General features: G+C 40.7%; 1 protein-coding gene across 1 annotated transcript in view; it reads right to left on the bottom strand.

Annotated features, from left to right (window-relative positions):
- Positions 1-27,783, bottom strand: part of DNAAF9 (dynein axonemal assembly factor 9) — a 232,553-nt gene that overhangs the window by 73,382 nt on the left and 131,388 nt on the right. Inside the window, exons 11-21 of the mRNA XM_007959995.1 lie at positions 22,114-22,195; positions 21,659-21,661; positions 20,997-21,030; positions 17,863-17,950; positions 16,520-16,596; positions 14,228-14,272; positions 13,791-13,836; positions 12,288-12,399; positions 11,243-11,313; positions 10,252-10,302; positions 9,563-9,650 (exon numbers count right to left, since the gene is read on the bottom strand). Coding sequence (XP_007958186.1) covers positions 9,563-9,650; positions 10,252-10,302; positions 11,243-11,313; positions 12,288-12,399; positions 13,791-13,836; positions 14,228-14,272; positions 16,520-16,596; positions 17,863-17,950; positions 20,997-21,030; positions 21,659-21,661; positions 22,114-22,195 — 697 coding nt within the window. The remainder of the gene's footprint in view (positions 1-9,562; positions 9,651-10,251; positions 10,303-11,242; positions 11,314-12,287; positions 12,400-13,790; positions 13,837-14,227; positions 14,273-16,519; positions 16,597-17,862; positions 17,951-20,996; positions 21,031-21,658; positions 21,662-22,113; positions 22,196-27,783) is intronic.

The raw sequence follows: 27,783 nt of genomic DNA, 5'->3' as shown, positions 1-27,783 counted from the left end.
TCATGTGTGCATACATATGTCAGAACTTATCAATGAGTACTGCAGAGTCTTCTGAGATCATAGTGCTATAAAATCAGAAATCAACAACAGAAAGATCAAGGGGGGGAAAAAAGCAAACACATGGAAACTGAATTAACACTCTCTTTAAAAACTGCTAGGTAATTGAAGAAATAAAAAATGAAACTAGAAATTTCTTTGAATCAAACAAGAATGAAAATACAACACACCACAATCTCCAGGACACAGCAAAGGCAGTGATCAGAGAGCAATTTATAGCAATAAATATACACATCAAAAAACAAGAGCCAAAATCAACACCTTAACCCAACATCTCCAACAATTAGGGAAAAAAAAGCATCAAAAAATGCCTATGATCACCAGCAGAAAATAAATAATAAAGATTCAAGCAAAAATAAATGAAACAGAAAACAAAACAAACAAACAACAATAACAACAACAAACACAATAGAAAGAATCAACCAGACTAGAAGTTGGTACTTTGTAAAGATTAATATAATTGACAAACCACTGGCAATCTGAACAAAGGAAAAGAAGGAGATGCAAATGACAAAATAAGAAATGAAATGGGCAATGTCACAAGAGAACCAACCAAAATAAAAATGATAATATCAGGATACTATGAAGAACTGTACACCAACAAATTTGAAAACCTAGAAGAAATGGACCAACACTACACTTAGCTAAACTAACAGACTGAGGTAGAAAATTTGAACAGACCCATAAGCGTTAAAAGAAGAAATGGAACAGGTCATAAAAAAAATTACCAACAAAAAGTAGTCATGGCCCAGGCTGGAGAATTCTACCAAACATTCAGAGAAGCTGACACTAATCCTTCTCAAACTATTGCAGAATACAGAAAAGGATGGAATTCTCCCAAATTCGTTTTATGAAGTAAGGATAACCCTGATACCAAAACCAGGCAAATCACCATTGAAAAGGAAAACTATAGACAAATATCCCTCATGAGTACAGATGTAAAAATCTTCAACAAAATCCTAGCCAATAGATTCCAACAACATATAAAATAATAATAATAATACATCACAACTAAGTGGAATTCATACCAGGTATGCAAGGATTGTCCAACATTAGAAAAACAATCAATGTAATCCATCACATAAATAGAACAAAGGAAAAGAACTACACGATCCTGTCAATGGATGCAGAAAAGGCATCTGATAAAATTCAACACCCATTCCTGATAAAAACTCAGAAAAACAGGAATAGAAGCGAAATTCCTCAACATAATAAAGGGCATCTATGCAAACCCAACAGCTAACAATATTCTCAACAGAGACACACTGGAAGCACTCCCCGTGAGAACAGGAACCAGACAAGGATGCCCTCTATCTTCACTTCTAGTCAACATGGTATTGGAAGTCCCAGCCAGGACAATAAGGCGAGAAAGGGAAATCACAGGCATATAAATTGGTAAGGGAGAAGTAAAACTGTCACTATTCGCAGATGATATTGATTCTATACAAGAAAATCCCAGAGGCTCAGCAAGAAAACTATTGGAACTAATTGGAAGATTCAGCATAGTGGCAGGGTGTAAGATTAACATATAAAAATCAGTTGAATTTTTCTATACCCACAAAGAGATCTCTGACAAGGAAATAAGGAAAACAGTACCACTTACAATAGCTACCAAAAGGATAAAATACTTGGGAATAAATCTTACAAGGGATACAAAAGAAAATCATAAAACACACTATTGTTTTTGTTGTTATGTGCCGTCGAGTCGACCCCGACTCATAGCGACCCCTCCTTGGGTTTCCTAGGCAGTATCACTATGGAAGTAGGATTGCCCAACCTTCCTTCCAAGGAGTGGAAACACACTATAAGAAACAATAATTAAGAGATCAAGTGGAAGAACATACAATGCTCATGGATAGGAAGGCTGAACATTGTGAAAATGTCAATACTACCCCAAACAATCTATACATTCAATTCAGTCCTGATCCAGATTCCATCAGCATTCTTTAATGACATGGAAAAAACAATTACTAATTTTTTTTTTAGAAAGGAAAGGGACCTCAGATAAGCAAAGCACTACTGAAGAACAAAGTAGGATCACACTCCTGGATCTCAAAACCTACTACACAGTCACGATGGACAAAACAGTTTGGTATTGGTAAAACAACAGACACAGAGACCAATGGAACAGAATTGAGAGCCCATAAATAGATCCATCCATCTATGGATAGCTGATGTTTGACAAAGGCCCAAAAGCCATTAAATGGGGAAGAAACAGTCTCTTTAACAAATGGTACTGGCAAAACTGGATATTCATTTACAGAAGAATGAAACAAGACCTATACCTCACACAATACACAAAAACTAAGTCAAGATGGATCAAAGACTTAATGTAAAATCTAAAAGTATGAAGTTTATCAAACAAAAGATAGGGGCATGCTTAGGGGTCCAAATATATGGCATTAATAGACTATCAAACATAAGTAAAAATGTACAAACAACATAAGATAAACTAGATGACTAGGATCTTCTAAAAATTCTTAATGCACATCAGAAGACTTCTCCAAAAGAGTAAAAGAGAATCTACAAACTGGGAAAAAATATCAGCAACAACATATCTGATAAGGGACTTATCTCTGAAACTTATAGAAAACTCCAACATCTCAACATCAAAAAGACCAAAAAAGAAAAAAAAAATCCAATTAAATGGGCAGAAGACATGAGCAGACACTTCACCAAAGAAGATAACTGAGGTGGCCAACAAACATGAAGAAATAAATGCTCATGATCATTAGCCTTTGCAAAACCAAACCAAACTCAATGCCGCTGAGTCGCTTCTGACTCATAGTGACCCCTCCCTTGGGTTTCTGAGGAGGTATCTCTACGAAGTAGATTACCCAGTCTTCCTTCTGAGGAGTGGCTGGTGGGTTTGATCTCCAGCCTTCTGGTTACCAGTCAAATGCCTGAGGCACTAGGCCATCAGAGTGCCCCCACATTAGCCATTAGAAATATAAATCAAAACAACAAGTTATCAACTTACCCAAGCAATAACAGCAAAGTTCAACAAACCAGAAAATAACAAACGCTTATGAGGATGTGGAGAGACTGGGACTCTCATACACTGCTGGTGGGACTGTAAAATGATACCACTATTATGGGAAACAGTATGGCGTATCCTTAAAAAGGTGGAAATAGAAATACCATTTGATCCAGTAATCCCATTACAAGGTATATATCCTGAAAAAGTGAGAACCAGAACACAAATAGATAACATGTACACCCATATTCATCATGGCACTATTCACAATAGCAAAGAGATGGAAACAACCTAACTACCCATCAATGGATGAATGGATAAATAAACTATGGTATATACACATAATGGAATACTATGCAACACTAAAGAATAATGAAGAATCTGCAAAACCCCTCATAATGTGGATGAACTTGGGAGAACATCATGCTGAGTGAAGTAAGTTCATCACAGAAGGACAATATTGTATGAGTCCATTATTGTAAAAAGTCAAGGAAAGGTTTACACATGGAAGGAAACTTTCTTTGTTGGTTACCACGGATGGGAGGGGAGAGAAGGAAAAATTGGCAGATAGGTAAGAGACAAGTATTGATGTGGGGGAAGGGAAGGGAATATACCAAAACTGGAGTGACCAGCACAATTTAACTAAGGAAAAGGAAGACATGGAGAGGTGAATAAGAGGTACAGACAACAAAGGTAAACACTTTTACATGCACAATACTGCATTATCAGTAATAACAAACATTAATCTATGGGTGGATAAATAGGTAGATAGGCTAAATAATCAGGTATGGCTAGTCAAAATGGAATATAATCCAAGACCATATATAAGTTTGGGAGACAGTATTTCTATATACATATTAATATGTGCTATAAGAATGTCCATATAATAGAGCTAACAGGGTATAAAGTTATGATAAGTTATGATAACTTCTTAGTCATAGCCCAATACCTTTAGGGAGTGAGTTACTGGGCCCATGGGCTTGGGATCATGGTTATAAATTTGATACTTGAACACAATACAAAAAAGGAAAGTTAAAGTTAACTCCACTTATGATATAAAAATCCTAGCTAAATTATTCATAAACTAAATTCTGCAGAATATTAAAAAAAAACTTATCATAATCACGTTGGTTCTTTCTATAAATGTAAAACTGGTTTAACATTAGCAAAAAACAAAATGTATATCATGCTAACAGGTTAAAGGAACAAATTTGAAAAAAAGCAGAAAAATGGCATTTGATAAAACTCAAGAAACAGGCATAGGAAAAGTTTATACCAAATTAGTAATATGAAAGGAAACTTTCTTACACTGATAAAGGGTATCTACAAAAATGAAAACAAATATTAAAATACACATGAAGCATACAAGAATTCTCTGTTAGACAGGCATAACATAAGGTTGCCTGTTAGCACTTCTATGCAGTGGTATACTGCTGGTCTGAGTCCCCAAAAGCAAGAAAAATAAATATAAGGAATAAGAATTAGAAAGGAAGAAATAAAAGCATCATTATTCATAGATGATTAGTGGCATGTTTAAACCCCAAAGAATCTAGATTAAAATAAAGAATTTAGCAAGGTTGAGGGATACAAAAACATTAATATACAAACATTGAATGTAATTATTCTGTAACCAGCAATCTCACTCCTAATTATTATAACCCTAGACAAATCAGCAACAAACAAAAAACATCATTGTAATAAATTATTTACTATAGTAAGAAAGATACAAAGTAGTAAAGAATAAATCTAATAAGGAGAAAATTATACCTGAAGACATTAAAGATGATCTAATTAGATACCATGCTCATGGCTTGGAAAAGTTAGATCTACTTAACTGACTGCCATAGAGTTGATTCCAACTCATAGTGACCCCCATAGGGTTTCCAAGTCTGTCAATCTTTATGGAAGGAGACTGCCATATCTTTCTTCTGCGGACCAGCTGGTGGGTTTGAACCTCTGACCTTTTGGTTAGCAGCCCAATGCCTTAATACAGTGCTAACAGAGCTCCTTATAAATGACATAGTAAAAATGTTAATTCTCTCCAAAATGATCTTCATTTCACTTTATTATTATTATTATTATTTAAATTGTGATTTGGGTGAAAGTTTACAGAGCAAAGTGGTTTTCCATTCAGTAATTCATACACATTTTGTTTTGTGACACTGCTTGCAACCCCGGCCCTCTTCCCACTTCCTCCCTGTGTTTACCATTCCCCTTCATCCTTCTGTCCCTTGCCTTCTAGCCTTCTGAGCTTCATCCCAGGGCAAATGCTGTCCTTTGATCTCTTATGGTTGATTGTTCCAATGAGTGCATACCTTCCTGGTATTACTGTTTATCTTACAGGCCTGTCTATGATTTGGGTGAAAGCTGAGCCACATGGGTCCAAAATAATCTTTGAATTGAACACAATTTTAGGAAAAAATTCCAACAGGTTTTTGATAATCTTAAAAATGAATTTCAAAATGTTAATAAATGCTAAGGGCCAAGAATAGCCAAGATATTCTTGAATAAGAAAAACAAAGTGGTAGAACTTGGTCACCACACATAAATATATTACAAATCTATATGAACTAAGAGTTTAGTATATGCTCAGCAACAAACTGACTAACAGAATAGAGATGAGTAATAATAGCTGCACATAAACGGACACTTGATTATAACAGAGCTGGCATTCTAGGTAAGTGGAGAAAGAATGACTTTTCAATAACTTGCCCAAGACAAATGGCTATCTATACTAACAAAAAAATGAAACTGGACTTGGAGTTTATACCTAGCTCACTGCTTCAAAAGATCCTGAAAAATCTCTAGTATTTTTAGAAGTCAACATAGGATAATATCTTTGAGAACTTGTAACAAATTATTTCTTAAATAGGTCCAAAAATGCATGGATCACACAGGAAGAAAAATAATTATATTTTGCTTACATTAAAATGAAGAACTTTTATTCGTTAAAAAAACATCATAAATAAAATAAAAAGATGAGTCACAAAGTGAAGAAAATATTTGCAGTATACATTACTGACAGAGGGCTGGTATCCCAAATTTATAAAGCATAGTGGCTAAAGCACTTGACTGCTAACCAGAAGGCTGGCGGTTCAAACCCACCAGCCACTCCTCGGAAGGAAGGTTGGGCAATCCTACTTCCGTAGTGATACTGCCTCGGAAACCCAAGGAGGGGTCGCTATGAGTCAGGGCCGACTTGACGGCACATAACAACAACAACAACAACAACAACAACATATCAACCAGAAAAAAACACATGATCCAAAAGAAATATTAATAAACAACATGAAGAAAAACAGCATTCCATAGAACAGTCAGGAACTAATATTAAGCAAAAAGCAAGTCCCACGAGAACACATATACTATAATTCCATTTGTATGAAGTTCACAAACAAGATACTGCTTAGGGATATAGGCCTATGTGGGAGAAATGGAGAGCGGGCTCCTGAGGTGCAGGTACTGGGCAGTCTGTCTGGCCAAGGCTAGCAGGGCAGGGCATAGAAGGGCAAATGAAGGACAGCAGTAAACGGGAAGCTGCCTAACAAGAAACTTCACGACAGGAGAAGCCACTAACTGGGGAAGCGAAAAGGTTCCAGAGCTGGAAGCATTTCAAGTGAAAGAAGACTCATTCTTCTCTTCCATGTAGTGCAGTGAAACATGTCTGGATTGGAAACCACAAGACCTGAACTCCCTCTAGATGTTGTCATTAACTAGGCTATAATCTCAGGCATGTTTTCAATGTTTATGGGGCTCATGATAAAAAGATCAATCAAGGAACTTTCAAGATACATGCCCTCAGGGGACAGGAATAGAAAAATTTAAAGCTTATCACAATCTCAACTAGAGGCAGGTTTACAAAGGCACTAATGACACGTAAGCATCAAGACCCCTTTCTTGACCAGGCCCCTTCCAAAGCTCTGAGAAGAGAGAGTCCCCAAACTGTATAAACTTCAAGCCCCACAAAATCCAGATGAGCCCCTGTCCTCAACTGCAGAGTTAACAGACAGAGGAGGACTCCTCTGTAACTACAGAGGAGGGCTCCTTTATAACTTTTCTGCTTCTATAGAATTTTCCTGCCTCAGAAAAACCATCTTCCAATTCAAACTCAATTTCTCTCAGGAACTAAGAAAGTTTGAAATCTAAGCTCCCAGAAGAGTGACTACCAAGGCTCTTAAAGTCCCTGATTGTACCCTTAATTCTTGTTCAGATCTCAGGACACATGGAATTTTGCTAGATAACTTAATACAATGCAAGATTATTTTTCCAACATTTACCACCAGACAGAATATTTTCAACAAGAAGAATAAATTATCCAGAAAGAGGATTTGTTTAGTAGAGGTTGAGGTTGCTATGAAGGTACAAATTAATTTTGGCAAACATCCTCACTAAATATTATAATTGGCTCCACTATTCCAAAGCACAACCAACTTTGTGTTGTGACTAAAACCTGCTTTTAAAACACTATGCAATCTTGCCCCAAGACTAGCAGCATTGTTTCACGTCTCTGCCTTCAGCAAATGTTCCTACCTCTCTAGTCTCTGCATTAGGACCTGGTAAGGCAGAAATACAGGAGCTCTACTTCAGGCCTGATAACAATTCTATCACCCCCCCAGCATTATGTGGATTGAAAACCAAAATTCCCTGTGCTTTGTCTTCTATGTGATTGGAAGAGCCAAGTTGAACCAGTGATCTGAGAACAGGGAGAGGAATTTGCCACCAGACAGAATATTTTCAACAAGAAGAACAAATTATCCAGAAAAGATTTGTTTAGTAGAGGTTGAGGAATTTACGGAGTAGGTCAGAATTCCCACCTCCATAAGGTGGCTATATCCAACAGGGGAAATATAGAGCTCATAAGAAAATGTCATTTTGAGGGAACGAAAATGGAACTTGGAGTGTATCCCTGTGAAATCCACACAAGACCCACAAGGTTCATGAGAATTTTCCACCAGAAAAACATTGCCACTGTAGAATGAAAGAGAGCTCAAAATGAAAGGAACTGGTGGCCCCTTAACCCCCATCAAATTCTATTGGCAAAAAGCAGGCTGATAAAACTACTCGGATGCAGACATGTGCTACTTTCCGTGAAAAAAGGATGATGACAGAGTATAGCCACAAGCCCAGAGGCCACAGCCACAAGTGGAAAACCAAGAGCTCAGAGGGCAAAACCAAGAACCCAGTGGTGAGAGCTGAGGGCCAGGGATGATTATTCCCAGGTCTTGAAATCTAATTAAGAAACTCCAGCTGGAGTTTGCCCAGTGGAATTTCAAAGCTGCTTTGACTGATGACTCCTTTTTACTTTCCATTTTCCTCTTTTTTAACCTGAATGTTTGTAATTGTTATCTTATGCCAGTCCCACCTTGTATGTTTGGAGGGCTGGGAGCAGACAACTCATCAACTTTAGTTTTACAGGTCCACAGAGGGAGAGGGATTGTACTCAGCGCTGCACTGCTTAATGGATGACACTCAGGAGCCTTATCCACATTTTATTTAAAAGATGTAGATGATGACATTTTGGATTTCTGAGCTGATGAGATCTAGGATGTTGGACTGATGTTATCTGTAATGGGATAAGACCCAAGGTAGAAGGTGATTGTATATTTTTGCATGTGGGAAGGATGTGAATCATGGGGGCCAGAGGACAGACTATGGTAGGCAGAAATTTAAGATGGTCCCCTTAACCATCATCCCCTGGTGTCATACCTGTGATCATGTTACATTATGGCAAAAGAGAGATTATCTGTGTAGGCGTACTCTAATCACATGAGGCCTCTATAAGCAACAAGTTTTTTTTCTGGCTGGTAGCACAAGAGGAGTCAGAGAGATTCAGAGGGAACAAATGGGAGGGAATGGACACAAGGGAGGTTTTCCTTTGCTGAGATTCAGGGGGTCTCTGGGCAAAGAGCTCTAAGAAGAGGAACCGAGAGAGCTGCCAATGCAGCAAGAAAATGGGGACCCCAGTCCATCAACCACAAGGAACTGAATTCTGCCAACACTTGGATGCATTTGGAAGCAGATCCTTCCCCAGAGCCCCCAGATAAGAGCCCCATCTGGCTGATACCTTGACCTCAACCTTGTGAGACCCTGAGCAGAGAATATAGAGAATACAGACAAGTCCTCCTGGAGTTCTGACTTTATGATCTGTGAGATCCTAAGTGGGTGTTGTTTTAAGTTGCTATATTTGTTATAATTTGTCTCACAGCAACAGAAAACCAATTCAGAGTTTTGTTTGGGTCCCTATATTCGGTCTTGGGACCTGCTGCTATGCTACTCTTGCTTATTCTGAGAGCAATCTCTGTGCAGCATCAGAAGGACCAGGTGCAGCACTGAGGTTAACTCTTCCTAGCACAAGTTTCTTCATCTGCAAAGTGGGTGGATCAAAGGAGGAAAGCTCTTAAGAATCTATTTCCTCACCAACAAGCCTTTTCAAATATCAGATGCATTATTAACCAAAGCACCCATACTGATATCTGCAAGAAGGTGGACCCAGACACAGTCAAGAACAGAGAAGTCTGAGCCGCTCACCTTCCTCAGGCCATAACTGTGGATTGCTGGAATAAAGATATGCTCCTTCTCCTCCTGTTAGAAAAGTGCCCAGGAAAGACTCGTCTTCCTTTTTTGAAAAAACAAAACAAAAAGAGCAGGTGATTTTTGGCAGAAACATTCACAGAATCAAAATCCTTGCTCAATTTTGTCTGTCTACAAAAGCTGTTGAATCAGACTCAGATACAGTCTACTTCTTCCATGGTCTCTGGTGCTGCCTGGCTGTTTAGCACATTCCTGGCATCTCTGACCTGTGCTGGGAAAGGATGCTAAGTTCTCTAAGAGTCTATGCACTGAAGCCTGCAGTGCTTGTCCACGCTCTCGTGGGTTCACGTCCTCTGACTGAAAACCAGAGGCTGTTTTTCCTTGGCCTCAAGCCTTGACTTCTTACCACTACCCACCTAGGCCACTCTGGGATTTGCTGTTAAGTAGTACTGGGTGATTTAAAAAACAAAACAAAACAAAAACACCAAAAGGCCTAAATGGCAAAAAGAATCCCTCTAATTGTGCCTCCCATAAATGGTTATTTCTACAACTTTGCTGGGAATGGAAAGAGTGCAAATAGGAACTGAAGACAAATGTACAAATTAGTAGTAAGATGAAATAGTCTGAAATTTTTTTCTAGATCATTTACATTTGATGCTAACATTGAGAATAAGAAGGATGCTTACCTTCACTGCTTGCTGGGTTTTCTCAGACAGTTTTACTTCATTATCTTCTACCTGTGTCCAAAAGGAATGCAGAATTTCAGTTTACTACGTTCAAGGCAAAATCCTGCTGCATCTCTCCCTGTGTTCAAATATTTCCAGGAGACCGATGGGGCAGCCTCTCTGCCAAGTCCTGCACCCTTAAGCCCTGGCATGGCTGGCAGAACTGGCTGCTGGTCATCAAGGATCAGGGTCCAAGACCATGGTGGGCTCTCTCATTGGGGCCTGCAGTCCAGCTAAACAGGCCTGTGATATTTGAAAAGGATGTGTCAGCCTACACTTAACATATCACCTCAGAGAAATACAACTATTTTTAGGGATGAAGGAAAGAGAATACATAAATACTTAAGTCTTTTCAGAGAGCGTTCTATTACATGTTACACATGTTCATGTCAGAGGATGACTCTTATTCTTCCTGATCCGTATCAGAAACAACATAAACACAAACAGATTCTAAAATAAGTACTTAGACCATTCCAGACCCACTGCTATCATGCTTTCTGTGTCCCAAAGCACCAGAGTTTCAGACCAAGTCCCACTGAGGAAGATGAGCCTTTTCCTTATGTAGACACTGCTGTAAAAACGCTGCAGCAACCACTGTGACCAGAGAAGGGAGCCACATGCTTCACGTCTCACTATCTGTGTGACCTTGGACAAGCTGTCAACTTCTAAGCCTCAGTCTCCTCATCTGTAAAATGAGAGTGTTAATTTCCTCCTTTCACAATTTAACAGGGACGCAGGTAACTTAACTCCTTTCTTTCAAACTCTTTCCAAGATTATGAGAAAGTTAAAGAAATTAGTTTGTATAAAGAGAAAATTTAGAAACTTCCATTCCTGAACAATAGCTAGTTCAGGATGTGGTATCCCACCAGGTACCCAATGGAGAGGCTCGTCCTTAAATGCCCTGGATTTCTCCACATTTTAATGCCACTTCTATCAGATGAATGACACTAACCAGCCAGGAGCAGAATCTGGGTATTGCCGCAGTTAGGATTATGAAGCTGGTTTCCGTGGTAAGAGCGCCATCTGCAGGAAGACCACACACATGCCAGTTACTCCCCACCACTGGAGTCCACCTGCAGGCCCAGATGACTACTAAGGTCCTTTGCTTTCTCTTATTAGTACAAGGGATCTGATCCCTTCAAACCTGAAAATTTCCTTATCTGGAGGTAGGGAGAGTGATGGGAGGATGAAGAAAGGTTTGCCCATGTGATGAATTTTATTATTATTTTTACAACAAACAGAAATACATATTTGAATGAACAGTCCTGGGAATTAGTTCTTTTTTAGTTTCACTTTTAATTTTTTTCAAAGAAGTACACATATACACATTAAAACTCAAAGAGTATCATCATGGTCATTCTACCAGCACGGAGTATCATCATTCTTTAGTTTTTTTTTTGCCAACATAAAACAAATAAAAAAACCACAACTCATTGCCATCCAGTCAATTTCGATTCACAGTGACCCTTCCTTGGGTTTCTGAGGTGGTATCACTACAGAAGTAGATTGTCTAATCTTCTAATCATTGGTTCAAAGTGCTGCTGCTTAACTACTGTTGTTGTTGTTGTTGTCTGCCGTCGAGTCGGCCCTGACTCATAGCGACCCCTCCTTGGGTTTCCGAGGCAGTATCACTACGGAAGTAGGATTGCCCAACCTTCCTTCCGAGGAGTGGCTGGTGGGTTTGAACTGCCAGCCTTCTGGTGAGCAGGCAAGTGTCTTAGCCACTATGCTACCAGAGCTCCCGCTTAACTACTAGTAAGGTTATATACTAGTAAATATATAAAAATATATTTTACTATTGTAGCTTGTGTTTTTCTGATTACTTATTAAGAGCACTTCATAAATTAGGATATATATGCTTTATCATGAATGTTCTAATATTTTTATCCCTTTATTACTGGTTTTTGACTTAGTTTATGGTTTGTTTTACCCCATTTCTATACCTACCCTCCAAAACAAGTTTCAAGTTTTGCTTTCCAAAGACCATACACACTTACCCTTTTCTTTAACCAAGATATGAGATGTCAAAAATGATTCGGAAAATACCACAGATCCCAAGCATCCTCTTCCTCCCAGCAAGTCAGGAATGTCATAGACGGTCATAGAAGCCTGTATCATGAGAAACCAGAGTCAGACTAGTTGCCAGCCCTAAGCCTCCAGGAAGAGACCTCTAAAAAACAGATCATCCAATACTGCTTTAAGGCATACTGTGAAAGAATACTGGAGAGAAACGAATAGGGAAGACTTCAAGGAGGAGGTTGAACTTCGTCTCTGCTTGGAAGAGGGAACAGGATTTGGAAAGAAAGCACCGACTTCCCACCTCTTCTTTCCTATTTCATTTGCTGCTGCTGAATGCAATATTTAACTTAATAACATGACTCTACTGACTTCCTTAAGTATTTCACTTACTATTGAGCAAGGTACCTTCCAAAACACTGCACAAGAGAATCTAAAGAAGAAAATCAGGGAGTTTGAAGTCTAGCAAAGGGATACAATGTTACTGTCCAAATACTAGTAAGAATTTCCCAGCATCTTGATGTCACTAAAAAGACTCAATTGGTTCTAAAAGAACATCAACACAAAATGCTGACAGACACAGGGAGCACACCTATTATAAAAATGTAAATTATAACCAAAGAAGTCACCTTTGCTGTACTGTACTCTGTAGATGAGATGACACTACTCATGGGAACTTTGAGCTGATTTTCCACTGGTAATGGTGGTGGGGATTCATTTGTACTGAGCTATCCACACTTGCCCACCAGTTCCCCATAATCAAAAGCTCACTAGAATTAAGGCTCATGCAGTGGCCACAGAACAGACTCAAGGTATAACTTGTGGCCACATATATTACAACCAGAACCTTGGCTAGATATTCACTATCCTCTCATGCAGTGCTTGTCAACTTTCTTCATGCCAGGAGCCAGGATGGACTGGGGTAAATGGAGGCCTTGGCTTGTGGCTGGGAGCAACCGGCCTGGAAACTGATATCCCTACGCCATGGCGGCCCACTCTTGAGGGCTGAGAAGATCAGTAAACCACTTCCTTGGCCTATCAGCATGTGTTCAGCACACAGGAAGTTCTGCTCTGACAATCTCATTTAGCTGGAGAGTAGGCCCTTGTTGAGGGCATCAGTGAAGGCCCTGGAACACAGACAAACACTGAAAACTTGCTAGTCTGTGTCAAGGTGGCTTTGTTCCATCCTCACCTCACATCCATATGATATGTGAGCAATCTCAGACACCTGGAGACATCTTCATAAATTCAGAAAGAGTTAAGACTTGGTTAAGATTTTGGGTCCTACAGCAGCCTAAGTATGGGAGTGTGACTGTGGTTGGGCCTTGCACAGATGCCTAAGCACCTTCAGAAAGCAGAGTTTTCTCAGGTAAGGGCTGGGTTGCTCAAGACTCTCCACTCAACCATCCACCTACTGCCTCACTCCCTGTAAATACCACTCTATAGGCTGTACCCAGCCTCCAACCTGTAACAATTCTGCTTACCGTCTTCACAAAGTATAAGGTATCTTCACTGTCCAGACGTACAATTCTAGAAGATGAAAAAGATGGGAGATACCTTAAAGAGTTATTAATTGCACTGAACTTTATGAGATATTCTCTTTCACCTTGTTAAGCCACAAACTCAATTTCTCAGCGATTTTCAAAATACTGGGTTGCACCTACACTGAATTACTATGTAGGCTACTTGGAGTGAATTACGTCCAACCCCCCACCCCTCAACCTTCAGTAGGAAGTTCTCAGGTTAGAGGGTCTCAGGTGAGCACAGACAGGACCAGACCCAAACTGAAGCCTGGAGGGATGCCACTGCCAGGTGTGTAACCATGAGAACATCCATGCCAGCAGTTATAAGGCAGCCTCTCTTCTCTTTCTGCTTCTAAAAACTTGCCCCAAATGAGGACAAACCACAGCCATATACTGACCTTCCCTGATTATTCACAGCATGTATATGAAAAGCCATCTTGGAGCTGTAGAACAAAAACAAAATAAAAATAAAGTCAGTCTGCTCTTGCTCACTATTAGGTTGGTATCTTCCCCAGAAACCTGCTTCTGCAGCAAACCTGCTCTGGATCCTCACAGCCACCCAGCAAGGGTTGTGTCATCCCTGCCTTATGCACATGTACTTTAAGAGACATGAGGCACTTTTCCCAGGGTCTTGCACCACTGGCAGGTGTGGGGCCAGTACATGACTCCAGTCACGGCCCCGCCTTTGTGCAAATTCTCAGGGCTGTGCTGCCTTGCAGACCAGAGCAGGAGGGAATGTGTGATAGGACTGATGCTTGCTGTGGATTCACCACCTTCGGGTCAAGCTTCCATCCCTGCCTTGAGCCCAGGGAGAGGCCATGTCTCTGCCGTTTACAGTCAACTGCTGTGGGGTGAGAGGCCTGGTCCAGACTCCAGAGTGAGCATACTGAGGAGGAACAAGACAACCCTTCTGGCTTTAACATTTCTTGTGACAGAAAGTTTCTAAATCATGCAAGTTTCATTTCATGCCTTAAAGGAACTTGTCAGTTGCACACGAACTTCTGTGTAAATTCATGACTACTTTCTTCTTCCGCCCTCAGGAACAGATCTGCTAATGTGACAGAGTTTAAGGGTACTCAGTCCACTCTTAGGAGCTCTGGTAGCATAGTGCCTAAGGCACCTGACTGCTCACCAGAAGGCTGGCGATTCAAACCCACCAGCCACTCCTCGGAAGGAAGGTTGGGCAATCCTACTTCCGTAGTGATACTGCCTCGGAAACCCAAAGAGGGGTCGCTATGAGTCGGGGCCGACTTGACGGCAAACAACAACAACAACAACAGTCCACTCTTATGGACAGAAGAGGGTGGGGCTCTAGGTAGGTACTAGCCCTGAGACTCTCCTGTCATTGCCTGGTGCTTTTCTCCTTGTTCCTTCCTCCAACTAGGGAGGTACACCCACACCAGGGAGGACCCTGGACTGAGAATAAGCTTGCCACAGAAGGTTGAGTGGGCCTAGGCAAAGCTCCAAGGAATGGGATGACTATGTCAGCCATGTCTATAGCAACAGAGAAGAACCCTGTTACACCAGTTAACCTTTACATGGGAGGCACTGAACTCCTAGTCACTCAAGGATATAAGGAGATGAAAAAACAGATGCACAGAGAACTCCCTGACTTGCCTAAGGTCCCACAGATGGAAAGCAGAGGCCCTTTCTCAAACCCAGGTCTTCCAGAAATAGATAATGCAGGCCTTTAGGGAACAAGCTTCCCCTATCACTCCCCTCTCCTGGCCAGAGATAAGACCTAGGGAAAGGCAGTCTAAAGTAAGCCCTAATCCTTGTACCAAAAGGGCTGTCAGAGGTTATCATGGAGGAGACCAATGCAACTAAGGAATAATGCAAAGGGCATGGGAACTTCTTGGAACAGCCCATGGCAGGGCTGGGAGCCCTTTGGGATTCTGGCTCTTTATTACATTCCTAAAGTGGTAGCAATAGAACTCTTCATATTAGATCAATTGACTGACATCTTTCCAAATGTTCCTTGTCACTATGCAAGGCTGTTGATGTAAGCAAATGAGGGGCGTGGAGGTGAGGTAACACAAGGTATATTCCAGAAGTTTTCTTAAAAAACAACTCTCCAATATGGCTATCTTTTGCCTCCTTTGCATAAAAGTGCACAAAGTGGTCTTCACGTAGGGCAGTGGGTGAAGTGGATTGGGTTTGTGAAGGTTTAGCTACAGTAGGAGACCATACAGAGACCCACTGTGATGTGCTGCTGGGAGATGTGTCATCTTGGGAGGACTGCCAGGAAGCCAAAGTCTCAGACTGTCTAGACCCTGAGATGAGTTCAGAGTTCCTGTGATGGGAGAGGCAGAGAGGTCCAAGGCAAGTGCCTTCTAAGCACGACTATCTTCATGTGCCCAGGCCTCTCACCACTCACATCCTCAGCTTCACCCTTCTAATCTCTGAAACCATAGGTCTCCTGTGGTTCTGGTATTAATTTGTCTCATATCCAGCCTCAGGTCGTGTGTGGGACTTTTTCCTCATATAGTTCTTCTGTTTTTGGCTCTTTGGTTTCTTAAAGAAAGCCCTGGTCATTAATCATCTGCCTTCACAAAGCCTATTAATTTACTGCAATATTTCCCAAAGAGATTATAAAGGGAGAATACAAAACATAAGAAAGAAAAGTTGTTGTTGCTGTTTTAAATAAACATTTAAAAAGTGCCTTATAGAAAATATCAGCCATTGCCTACCGTAGGACTGCCTTAAATTGCATCAGCTCATAGGAATCTAATCCAGATCCCAGTGTTTGCTCTGCTACCTCCTTGGCCTGTAAAAGCAGTAACACAAACAGAGGCAATTAGCTTTCACAGCAAGAAAAAGTATGCACATCATTCTTAGGAGAGAGAGCCCTTCTAACATTTGGCTAGGAGAACACTGTGCTCCTCCCCTCTACGTGACTACTTTGTACACATCAAAAGACTAAAATGAAAATATACTGTTAAAGGAAACAGGTGTCTGCTTTCTTCAGGCTGGGTTCACAGGAAAAATACTTCATTCAGGCAGGTGGGCACTGGAACTTGATCCACCTGAGAGTTGTAACCAGCTGGGTTGGTTCCAATGGATCCCCGAGGCATCGTCCGTCAGAATGTGAGGTCTGGAAAAGTGCTCTTGGTGATCTTAGTACATGTTTTATCCTCTCCTCTCCCCTGACCCTGGGAGAAACTGCTCAGAGTTTCTGCTAGATACTAAGAATATTCAAAGAACTATATTTACAAGAGATCAGTTAAAAAACAAAGGTGTGAGTACTGACACTGAAGGACATTTGTTGCACTGTATAAGCTTTCTGCCACACAGCAGCTAAACAGCGGAGAAGTCCCATGATGTCAGTCCCAGGGATTTGAGTTCAGTGAGGGGGGACAGTAAGGAGCTGGTGACTACGGCTACGGTCTCTCTGACATCTACATCATACAAAACCTTTCCAATGTCAAATGGCTTCCTTCAGGAAAGGTCCTATTGGTACTGGGAGGCACCAAGCTGACTCTTCTCATCTCCTTACTGGGTCAGATATAGGGTCCAACTCAGAGGGCAGGTTAACCCAGAACAGCAAGGGAGATAGCGGTCAGAGAATGAGAACACAAATGACTGTCTAGGAAAGGCAAGTCAGATTTTCTATTCTTTAGGCTTTGTGTTTTTTAAAACACTGACTTACAGGAAATCAAACGACACAACTCAAAGCAAACTTACCTAACTTAATTAAAGTTCACAGTAGAATAATCCACAGATCTTTATTTTTTAACTTTTAAAAGGCTGATTGAAACTATTCAACAGAACAATATGTTACAGAATGATCTTCCTCTAATACAACCAGAGGTCTGCAAACAAGTGCTGGTTAGTTGTCACTCATAAGACAACAGCACAGTCACAGGCGGGAAAAGCTTAGCACTCTAAAGGCATCCCTGCCTGGTGTCAGCCCTGTTGAGGCCTAATCTCACACAAAATCGAGTACCATAAGGTTCCCAGAGAATAAACAGATGGCTGGAAGTTTTATGTTAACATAACTACTAAGGAGAGAGAACCACGGTGTTTAAGTTACCTTTGTTAGACTGGAAGTTTTAGCATAGCATGCAATGGCAGCCAGAACAGCCTCAACAACTGCGGCATAAACCCGGGATAAGAGCCTACTTTAAAAACAAAAAATAAAGGTTAACTACAGCATTGCAGGGTTTCACCAAAGGCTGCATGCACATAAATGACATATTCCAGGGAACTGGGTTTTAAACAAAATGAAAAGGGTGTGAAAATGGAATAATTGATTTCAGACTCTTGTAAAAACCATGTGCTCCAACTGACTTATGCTATTGTCTTGTCAAACCATCTTAAGGACAGCCAGCCCCTCTGAGTTCTGCTGCAAAGACTAACTCTCCTTCTTACGGGAGTGCCCTGGCTGCTCCTGTGCAGAAGTGTCAAGACAGCCTTGCTGCTTCGACAGGGCAACCACACCATGCCTTTAGGACAGCTCCTCACCAGGCCTGCTGAAGTCTGGCTGCTCCTAGACCCCCAGAGGGCAGGAGAGATGAGCCAACTGAGGAGAGGCGGGGTTCCACTCAAATTCAATGTAAACAGCTGCAGACCACTCTCCAAGCAGTTTGCCTGATCTGAAGAACAGAGACTACTTCTGAGTGGATCTCTTACCTCCCTCCTACCTCAAACCCTGCTCTTTCTCTCTTGACTTCTCATTTCCAAAGTCATTATATGGGGCATTTTCTTTGCTAGAACTGGGACTGAGGATTGCCAGAAAGGTTCTCAGAAAACACAAGTCTGCTTTCCTTTAGGGCAGGGTTTTCAACCTTGGCATTTTGGGCCCGGTAATTCCTTGGTGTGGGGGTGCTGTCCTGTGCATTGTAGGATGTTCAGCAGCATCTTTGGCCTCCACCCACTAGAAGCTCGTAGCAGCCTCCTTCACAGCTGTGACAATCAAAAATGCCTTTAGACAGACATTGCTAAATGTCCCCTGGAGGGGATGCATGACAAAACTGCTTTGGGTTGGGGACCACTACTTTTGCAGGAGACCCAGGCTTACAGAGAGAGAGAGAGGGCTGGAAGGCAAGGGGAGGTACCTGACAGAGAACTAACAAAGCCTTACCTAACAATATGTTTATTATTATTATTATTATTTTTTCAATTTTTAATGTGATTTGGGTGAAAGTTTACTGAGAAAACTCATCTTTCATACATCAGTCTAACAATATGTCTATTTTTAAGTTAGAATCTTGTAATAGGTAAAGGACGGTGATAAGAGTTTGAAGGCTGGAAGGAAACACAGAAATGATCTGGCCCAATCCTCTCATCTTTAGATGAAGCAACTGACACCTATGGCGGCGGACTAAGCTGTCCAAGACCACAGCAAATTAATGGCTGGCTCAAACTCAGCTCTGCTCTTGGCCTGGTGCTTTCCCTATGTGCCACATCACATTGCCATCTTCTTCCACTTCATTCTTGGCCCCTGCACCACACCTCCACATTGGAGGTAAGAGATGTGAATTAGCAGTAAAATAAAAAGGGTAATAGAAAATACTTACACTAAAATGACAGCTCCAATGATCTACAACATATCCTGAAAATTAATGGCCTAGCCAGAGCAGAGGGGTATGCTCTGGTGGGAAGGGGCCAGGCAGGGACACTAACAATGAACTTGGGCACCTTCAGGTGCCAGAATCCGCTACACTTTTATACTAAGGGAGGCCAACCCCAAAGACATGTTAAGATAACTCCCCAGCTTGATTAAAACCTCCCTAAGAACCAACACTGGTCAGGCCTTCCTTCCCCTGCTTGGCCTTCTCCTACACAGACTCTCAGACAAGAGCTCATTCCACAAACCACCTGGCTGCCTATACATACAATGGTCTGGATGGGAGGTGTAAGGCCATGATGAGGGAAGGCCTGCTCTCTACCTGGAGAGTGTTGCTATTGTCTTTATTAGGACTCCACAAGGCCCAAGTTCCACCAGCCCTGGGATTTAGCAAGTCTCCTGATGTGGGCACTCTTCCATACCAGTCCCTGAAGCAGGGTACCAATGGGGCTCATCAGTGTGGCCCTAAAAGGCAAGTGAAGCCTTTTAGTCAGTTTTAATCAGTCTGTAAGGACTGATTAAACCTAACTTAAGCAGAGGGAAGGCAAAATGTCTAAGGTCCAGAATGAGGTTCTATGGAAGTGCTAAGCAAAGCTGGCAAGGGAAGCCAAGCAGGTACAAAGCACGACTGTATCCACCAATATGTAAGAAAATGGCTGACTTGCTGCTAAAGTGAAGAAAGCCCTCAAAAAAACTGTACACACTATGATTAAGCTACATAAACCTAAATGCATTAATAATAAAAGAACAACAAAGTACTAACAGGGGTAGTGCCAGAAAGGAGCAAATTATGCTGTTTTCTTCTTTTCTCTAGTTTTCATGTTTTCTGGAGTGTGATTATATTACTTGTATTATATTTTTTCCAATATAGCTTTGTGGGTCCTACCCCAGGAATTCTGGATTCAGTAGCTCTGGAATTGGGCCTGAGGAAGCAGCATTTTTTAAAAGCTCTCAGGTGATTCCTTATCACTGCTGGCCTTTGGAAGCACTGGTCTACATCCCACTGGTTTATAATGGGATATTTATTCCAAGTAGTAGTAACACTGCATAACATTTGTATTTCTGAAGGAGAATGCTGTTTGGAATTCAGTAGCTTCAGCATTGAGTTTGTTTCTTTGGTTTTCTGCTGTGTGGAGGGCACAGAAGTCAACAGTAGGCCCTTTCTAAGAGTGCACAGCCTAGATTCAGACCCCAGCTCTGTTCCCCAAGCCTAGGTGTCAAATCCAGAGAACATACTCTTCATGTAAGATGGGGTTTCACACAGATTCTCTCAATGAGTTTCAGGAGGTTTTATTTTTAGGAAGTCCCCAATAAAAAAATACACTACATAGAAAAACGTGAAGGAGACTTCCATCACTTATATGGATGGATGCTATAGGTAGGAAATTCTGAGGCGGGGAGCAGATGGCAAAGCTGGCAGGGTCCCGTGGCCTGGACTCTAAGCTGAGAGACAGGGGTTGCGGACCGCCTGGGAAGCTACACAGCTGTGTGCCTCATAAACCAGGTGCTGGTCTCAAAAGGGAGGAGACAAGACCCAGCAGGAACTTCTGGATAAACTCAACTTTATGAAAAAAAATAAAATAGAAATGAAGACTCACATTTGCTCAGTTTTCTTGGGCAGCTTGTCATCACCTGTGAAAGAGCACCATGTATTAAGAATGTGACAAGATCACAGGATATGCAAACATTTCACAAAGAAATGAAATTTCTCAATTTAATTACAAGGAAATGTCAAGAGCTGTATTTTCATTTAAGTTAAACAGAGTACAAACACAAACAACAGTGAAACTTAGCTACTCCCAGAATGCTCCTGGACCTTGACCCTTTAGTCTGACATGCTCCTCTTTCACCACCCATCCAGTATCACCACTCAACACCCAAGGACTACGGAATCTGAGGCTCTGGAATGTTTTTGCTTTTTAGGTTTTTAAAATAGGAGATAAAGTAAATAGGCCCAGTACTGCCTCTTTCTTCATTTATTTAATTATCTGACCCAAGTCATTCTTCTTTCCAGAGTTTCCTGGCTTATAAAAAACCCAGGAAAAATGTATGGTGATAAACTGTGTAGCAGTGCTGAGAGCCCCATTTTCTAGATGTTCTCCTCCACGTCTCTTTGAATATTCACAGCTCGCAGTAATCTTCGCAAGATGGGAACCCCAATCAGCTCAGCCTTTCTAGATGGCCCTTCTCCATTTTTCTTCACAAGAACAGTAAGGCTGGCACCTGGCTTAGTCTTTCAAATTCTCTTGCAGCCCATAACCTCCTGTGATCATGAACTAGGTCTCTTAAATCATCTTTGCCTTCCTTCTCACTGAGCACAGTATTTCATACATGGTTAGACTTGTTGTTGTTGTTGTTTATGTGCCGTTGAGTTGGACCCAACTCATAGTGACCCCTCCTTGGGTTTCCGAGGCAGTATCAATACGGAAGTAGATTGCCCCATCTTCCTTCCCAGGAGTGGTTGGTGGGTTTGAACTGCCAGCCTTCTGGTGAGCAGTCAAGTGCCTTAGGCACTATGCTACCAGAGCTTTTCCTCCTGAAATGCATCCTGTGAGAAATGGGTTAGACACACCAGCTGCCCAGCTGTACTAAGAGAGGGAGCAAGAGGCCTACAAACTGGGAATCATGAGCTTCTGAGTAAAACTGTTATCATGAATCAACTTCTAATTTATGGGAAAATCCATAATATGGGAGAAACAATGTATATGGACTCACCCAAGTAAGGAATGTGAGTAGCTCCAAAAAAGTATGTTCTTGAACAAGCGAGGGGTCCCTTTGGTGAGACACACTGTGCTACCTGGATGCCAGAAAAAGAAAAAAAAAAAAAAAAAAAAACGGAATTAGGTGTGTCTGGAGTGTGACTTAACTGCTATAGAAAGAATGTATACAGTTAATGAGAACCAATTTTAATTTACCAATAGCTAATTTATTATTTTTTAAATGCACGGGGGAAAAATCTATTCCCCCTTTTTGTGGGCGTATGTGTGTTTTAATGACTGGATACATTTTGTGGTTGCTGTTGGGTACTCATGCTAATGACTTTATAACCAAGATGGTAAAAAAGAGGAAACATTCTTAGGTTTAGAATTCCATTAATATTCAGTCCAGAGCTTGGGTGAAATGGCAGGTAGATATGATGGGCACATCTATGCTGGAAAGGACTAGGATAGCAGGATTCTCACCTCCATATGTATTTCATCTCTGTACATTAAGCCTCAAAGAACAAAAGGTAGTTTTTACTTTCTTAGTCTCCTCCCTGGCTTAGTTGTGTATTTAGATAGAGATGGGAATAGGTGTCATTCTCTCTTTGGAAAATCTAACACCTTGTCATTAGGGTTGCTAGGATAGCAGCTATAAAATAAAAAAATGTCACCACAAGAACAGAAAAGAAATCAGCAACATATATAAAATGTAGCTAAATGTGACACAAATACTCATTCTTTCTATTTTACTACATTCCTTAAGGAAGCCACATCAGAATATATGGCATTTTCCTGTGATATTGTGAAATCCAAGCTACAGATTTGAAATGAGGACTTATCCTGGCTAATCTACAATTCAGCGTAGTGTACATGAATCCATATTGCCATGACTCTGAATGAAAACTCACGTACATATTTCTAATGGTCAGTTAATATATGTATTTTCTCAATTAAAATATGTTCCTTGGATTTCCAAACTTTCCCTGTTTTTTTTTTTTTTTTTAAAAGTGTCATGTTTCAAACTCACTTGATCATATTATAAATTTGGGTTGTTGTTGTTATGTGCCGTTGAGTCGGACCCGACTCATAACGACCCCTCCTTGGGTTTCCTAGACAGTATTTCTACAGAAGTAGATTGCCCAACCTTCCTTCCGAGGAGTGGCTGGCGGGTTTGAACCGCCAGCCTCCTGGTTAGCAGTCAAGTGTCTTAGGCACTATGTTACCAGAGCTCCTATAAATTTGGGTAAGCGTATGTTATTGCCAAATTTATTGGCATTTACATTAGATAATAAATTGGTACAACAGAATTTGCAAACATAATGTAAAACCATTCAAATAATCTGGGCTTGCAGGTTTTACAAGGCACTTACTAATATGTAAATTACTCACACATGGTCCCAAAATGGAAAGGTGAAACATGTTACCTAGGGTTGGAGCTGAAGGTGAAAGGTCATAACCCAGGGCCCTCAACCCCAGGACCAGACTTGTGATTTCTTGGAAGTCCCTTGACTTTACTAAATTTCTGTGTTTATAAAATAAAGATATGATAACAACACTTTCCAATTATTACAGAAAATTTTATAGGGACCCAGCTAAATTATTGCTCCAAACATTTCCCATCACCATCCTCATTGACTCTCCTACTAGTCTTTGAGATCCTTGAAGGCAAATACCATGGCTACATACTCCCTGCACCTAGCACAGTGACTGATATATACAGTAGACACTCAATAAGGACTGTTAAATTAATGATTAAAATCCATTTGTTTTGTAACCCCAAAGAACAGAAATTGATTCTACCACTCACAATCTAGGTGTGAATTTAATTTTTTAAAATTAAAATTCATGTAACAAAAAAATCAACAATTTTGAAGTATATAGCTCAGTGGTACACTGATTTTATCATCATATTTTCTTCCTTCCTTCCTGATGTTCTAAGATTCCTTATCATTTCCTCTCTGTTTAGTCATTCTTTTAGCATAAATCTGCTGCCAACAAATTCTTAGTTTTCCTTAATCTGAGTAGGTGTTGATTTCCCCTTCGTTCCTAAAGGATATTTTCACTGGACATAGAATTCGAGGTTGAGTTCTTCTCTTTCAGCACTTGAAAAATGTTGTGCCACTTCCTTCTGGCCTCCATGGCCTCCATTTCTGATGGGAAATGCAATATCATCTGAATTATTTCTCCCCTACAGATAGTGCTGTTACTGGCTGTTCTCAAAACTTCTTCATCTGTAGTTTTCAAAAGTTTGGCTATGATGTGTCTTGGTGCAAATATCTTTGAGTTTATCCTGTTTGTGCTCACTTAGCTTCTCGAATCTGCTCACGTCTTTTGACAAATTTGAGAAATTTTCAGCTATTTGTACTTTTTCAGCCTGCTCTCTTTTTCCTTTCCTTTTGGGTACTCAGATGACATGACCATTCCTTTGTGAAAGTCCCACAAATCTCTGAGGCTCTGCTCATTGTTTTTCAGTCTATTTTCTCTCTACTGCTGGATAATTTCCATTGCTCTATCTTCAAGTTAATTGATTTTTTTCCTCTGTTCTCTACATTTTGCTGTTGAGTCCATTCATTAAATTTCTGTTTTGGTTATTGTATTTCTTAGTTCTAAAATTTTCTTTTGGCACCAGGCTACAGAAAAACACAAACACCTGAGATGATCAGACGGGGGTCAGTGAACAGAAGTATACTCTAGACCAAGGATAGATTCAGCTAAGGCTAATCTTGCACAAACACCAGTGATACAAAATACCTGCAGTACTTATAGAAACAATAGAAGACAGACACAGAGTAATCCCTCACAGACAACCAGACACTATGGGAGAGAGATCCAATAGATCTACTGTCTCAGGACCATAGTACTGGGGGACACCAGACTCAATTGGCACAACAAAATATATAAAAACCTTGCTCCACATCCTACATTGGTGAGTAGCGACTGGGGTCTTAAAAGCTTTCAAGTGGCCATCCAATATGCAGCTAATGGTCTCCTAGTGTCAGAAGTGAAGAAGAACGCAAAAAAACAAAACAAACAAACAAACAAAAAACAAGGGCATTTGGAAGCAATCAGCCATAGGACACATGATGGCCCTTGAGACCAGAAGAACTAGATGGTGCCTGGTGACCAATGCCAACCACTCAGGAAAGGATCAAATCTGGAGATCCTGGATAGAGTGGGAGGAAAAACGTGGAACAAAATCCAAAAACTCTATAATGACCAGGATTACTGGTCAGAGGAAGTCTGATGAGACCCCCAATACTGTGGACCTGGAATACATTCTGCACCTGGAATAAAACGCACCCCCAGGGGCTGGCTCTCAGCCCAATAGTTAACAAGACATACACGCAGACCATTTAACCCAGGATGATGCACCCACATACTCTATTGTAATACACTCCTTAGAGCAATAGACCATAGGACACCAGAGGACCAACATTCAACTTGAGGAAATGCAGGACAAACAGGAGTGCATAAATATGAGGGGCACAGGGGGAGGGTTACAGGGTAGGGAGGGGAAGAGACTGGGTTAGGGTTGGACATAGTAAATGGGGAATGAAACTAAATGTACACGTAACATTGAATGTAAAACAAGCTCTTAAAATAAAAATTAAAAAAAAATCATTTGGTTCCTCTTTACACCTTTCATTGAATCGCCGAGACTATTTTTTTTTTTTTTCATTTATTTCAAGAGTATTTGTAATGTTCACTGAAGCATTTTTATGATGGCTGCTCTAAAATCCTTGGAAGATAATTCTAACATTTGTGTCATCTCAATGTTTTCATCTGATAGCAGTCTTTCCTCATATAGTTTGAGATATTTGAGTGATTTTTTCAACTGAAATCCAGACATTTTTTGTGGTTTACTTAGAGTTTGCAGTATGGTTTTATACCTAATCTAAGTTCATATTCAAATTACATTTTATCTCTTCATGTGTTGTACAGGTACTTTGGAACAAACTACTCCCATTTCTTCCCTCTTGTCCCTTATAGATACTGCTGTCATTCATTTCACTTACTCACATGCTGTAATCACCCAATACATTGTATTTATTAAACAAAGTTATCATCTACATAAGTAAGAATAGGAAAAATAAAAGATTTTTATTTTATCATAATTAATTCCCTCATGATACTTTTAGGAGGCCTCACAGTGCAGTGGTTAAAGCATTCAGCTGCTAACAAAAGGGCCAATTGTTTGAAGCTACTAGCCACTCCACAGGAGAATGAGGTGGCAGTTGGCTTCTGTAAAGATTTATAGCCTCCTTGGATACCCTATGGGGTAGTTCTACTCTCTCCTATGGGGTTGCTTTGAGTCAGAATTGACTCCAAGGCCGTTGGTCCCTTTTTTTTTTTAAAGGTGTTTTTCTTTTCTTTATGTAGATCCAAGTTTCTGACTTACATAATTTTCTTTCTAGCTGAAGAACTTTTATCGTTTCTTATGGGGTAGGTCTTCTGGCAATACATTCCCTACTTTTGTTTGTTTGATAAAGTCTTTATTTCTCTTTTTTTCCTTTAAACACTTTTTATGTGATGAAAACACATACCACATTTCAATGACATGGATTACAGTCATTCTCCTTCACTTTTCATTACCGTAATAAATAAACAACATAGTATCTTATCAGTTTCTACATGTACATTTCAATTACACTGATTACATTCTTCAAGCTGTGCATTTTGCTCTCTTGTTCCAAGTTATATCACCACCATCATTAACATATCTACAACGTACTCTAAGGCAAAACTCCCTTTCCCCCTTCCTATTGCCCCTGGTAACTACTAATTATTTTTGGTTTATGTATATTTGCTTATTTCATATACATGATATCATATAGTATTTGTCCTTTTGTGTCTGAGTTATTTGGCTCAGCATAATGTCCTTGTTATGGGTTGAATTATGTCCCTTAAAATTGTTGTTGTTATGTGCCGTTGAGTCATCTCCGACTCATGGCAACTTTATGTACAACAGAATGGAACACTACCTGATCCTGTGCCAGCCTCATGATCCCTACTATATCTGAGCTCATCGCTGAAGCCACCATGTCAATCCATCTTGTTGAAGGCCTTCCCCTCTTTCTTTGACCCTCCACTTCTCCAAGCATAACATCCTTCTCCAGAGAATGGTCCCTTCTGACAACATGACCAAAGTAGGTGAGACGAAGTCTGGCCATTCTCACTTCTAAGGAACATTCTGGCTGCACTTCCTGAGGACAGATTTGTTAGTTCTTTTAGTAGTTCATGGTACTTAAAATTAAGCACCCTTAAAATTAGGTCTTGAAAACCCTAATACCTGTGGTTAGGGGACTCTGGTGGTACACTGGTTAACACATTCAGCTGCTAACCAAAAGGTCAGCAGTCTGGAGCCCCCAGACATTCCGTGGGCGAAAGATGAGGCTACAGTCTGCTTCTGTAAAGATTTACAGTCTGGAAAACCGTATGGGATAGTTGTACTCTGTCCTAAAGGGCTGCTGTTAAGTCAGAATCAACTTGATGGTTGTTGTTGTTGTTGTTGTTAAGTGCCGTTGAGTAGTTTCCGACTCATAGCGACCCCATGCACAGCAGAACGAAACACTGCCCGATCCTGCGCCAGCCCCACAATCCCTGCTATACTTGAGCCCATCATCGCAGCCACCGTGTCAATCCATCTCGTTGAAGGCATCTCCCTCTTTCGTTGACCCTTCAC

Source organism: Orycteropus afer, unplaced genomic scaffold (genome assembly GCF_000298275.1).
Source record: "Orycteropus afer afer isolate SDZICR_OR568_19922 unplaced genomic scaffold, OryAfe1.0 scaffold00020, whole genome shotgun sequence".
NCBI classification, from domain to species: domain Eukaryota; kingdom Metazoa; phylum Chordata; class Mammalia; order Tubulidentata; family Orycteropodidae; genus Orycteropus; species Orycteropus afer.
This window is presented reverse-complemented; position numbering and strand designations above follow the sequence as displayed.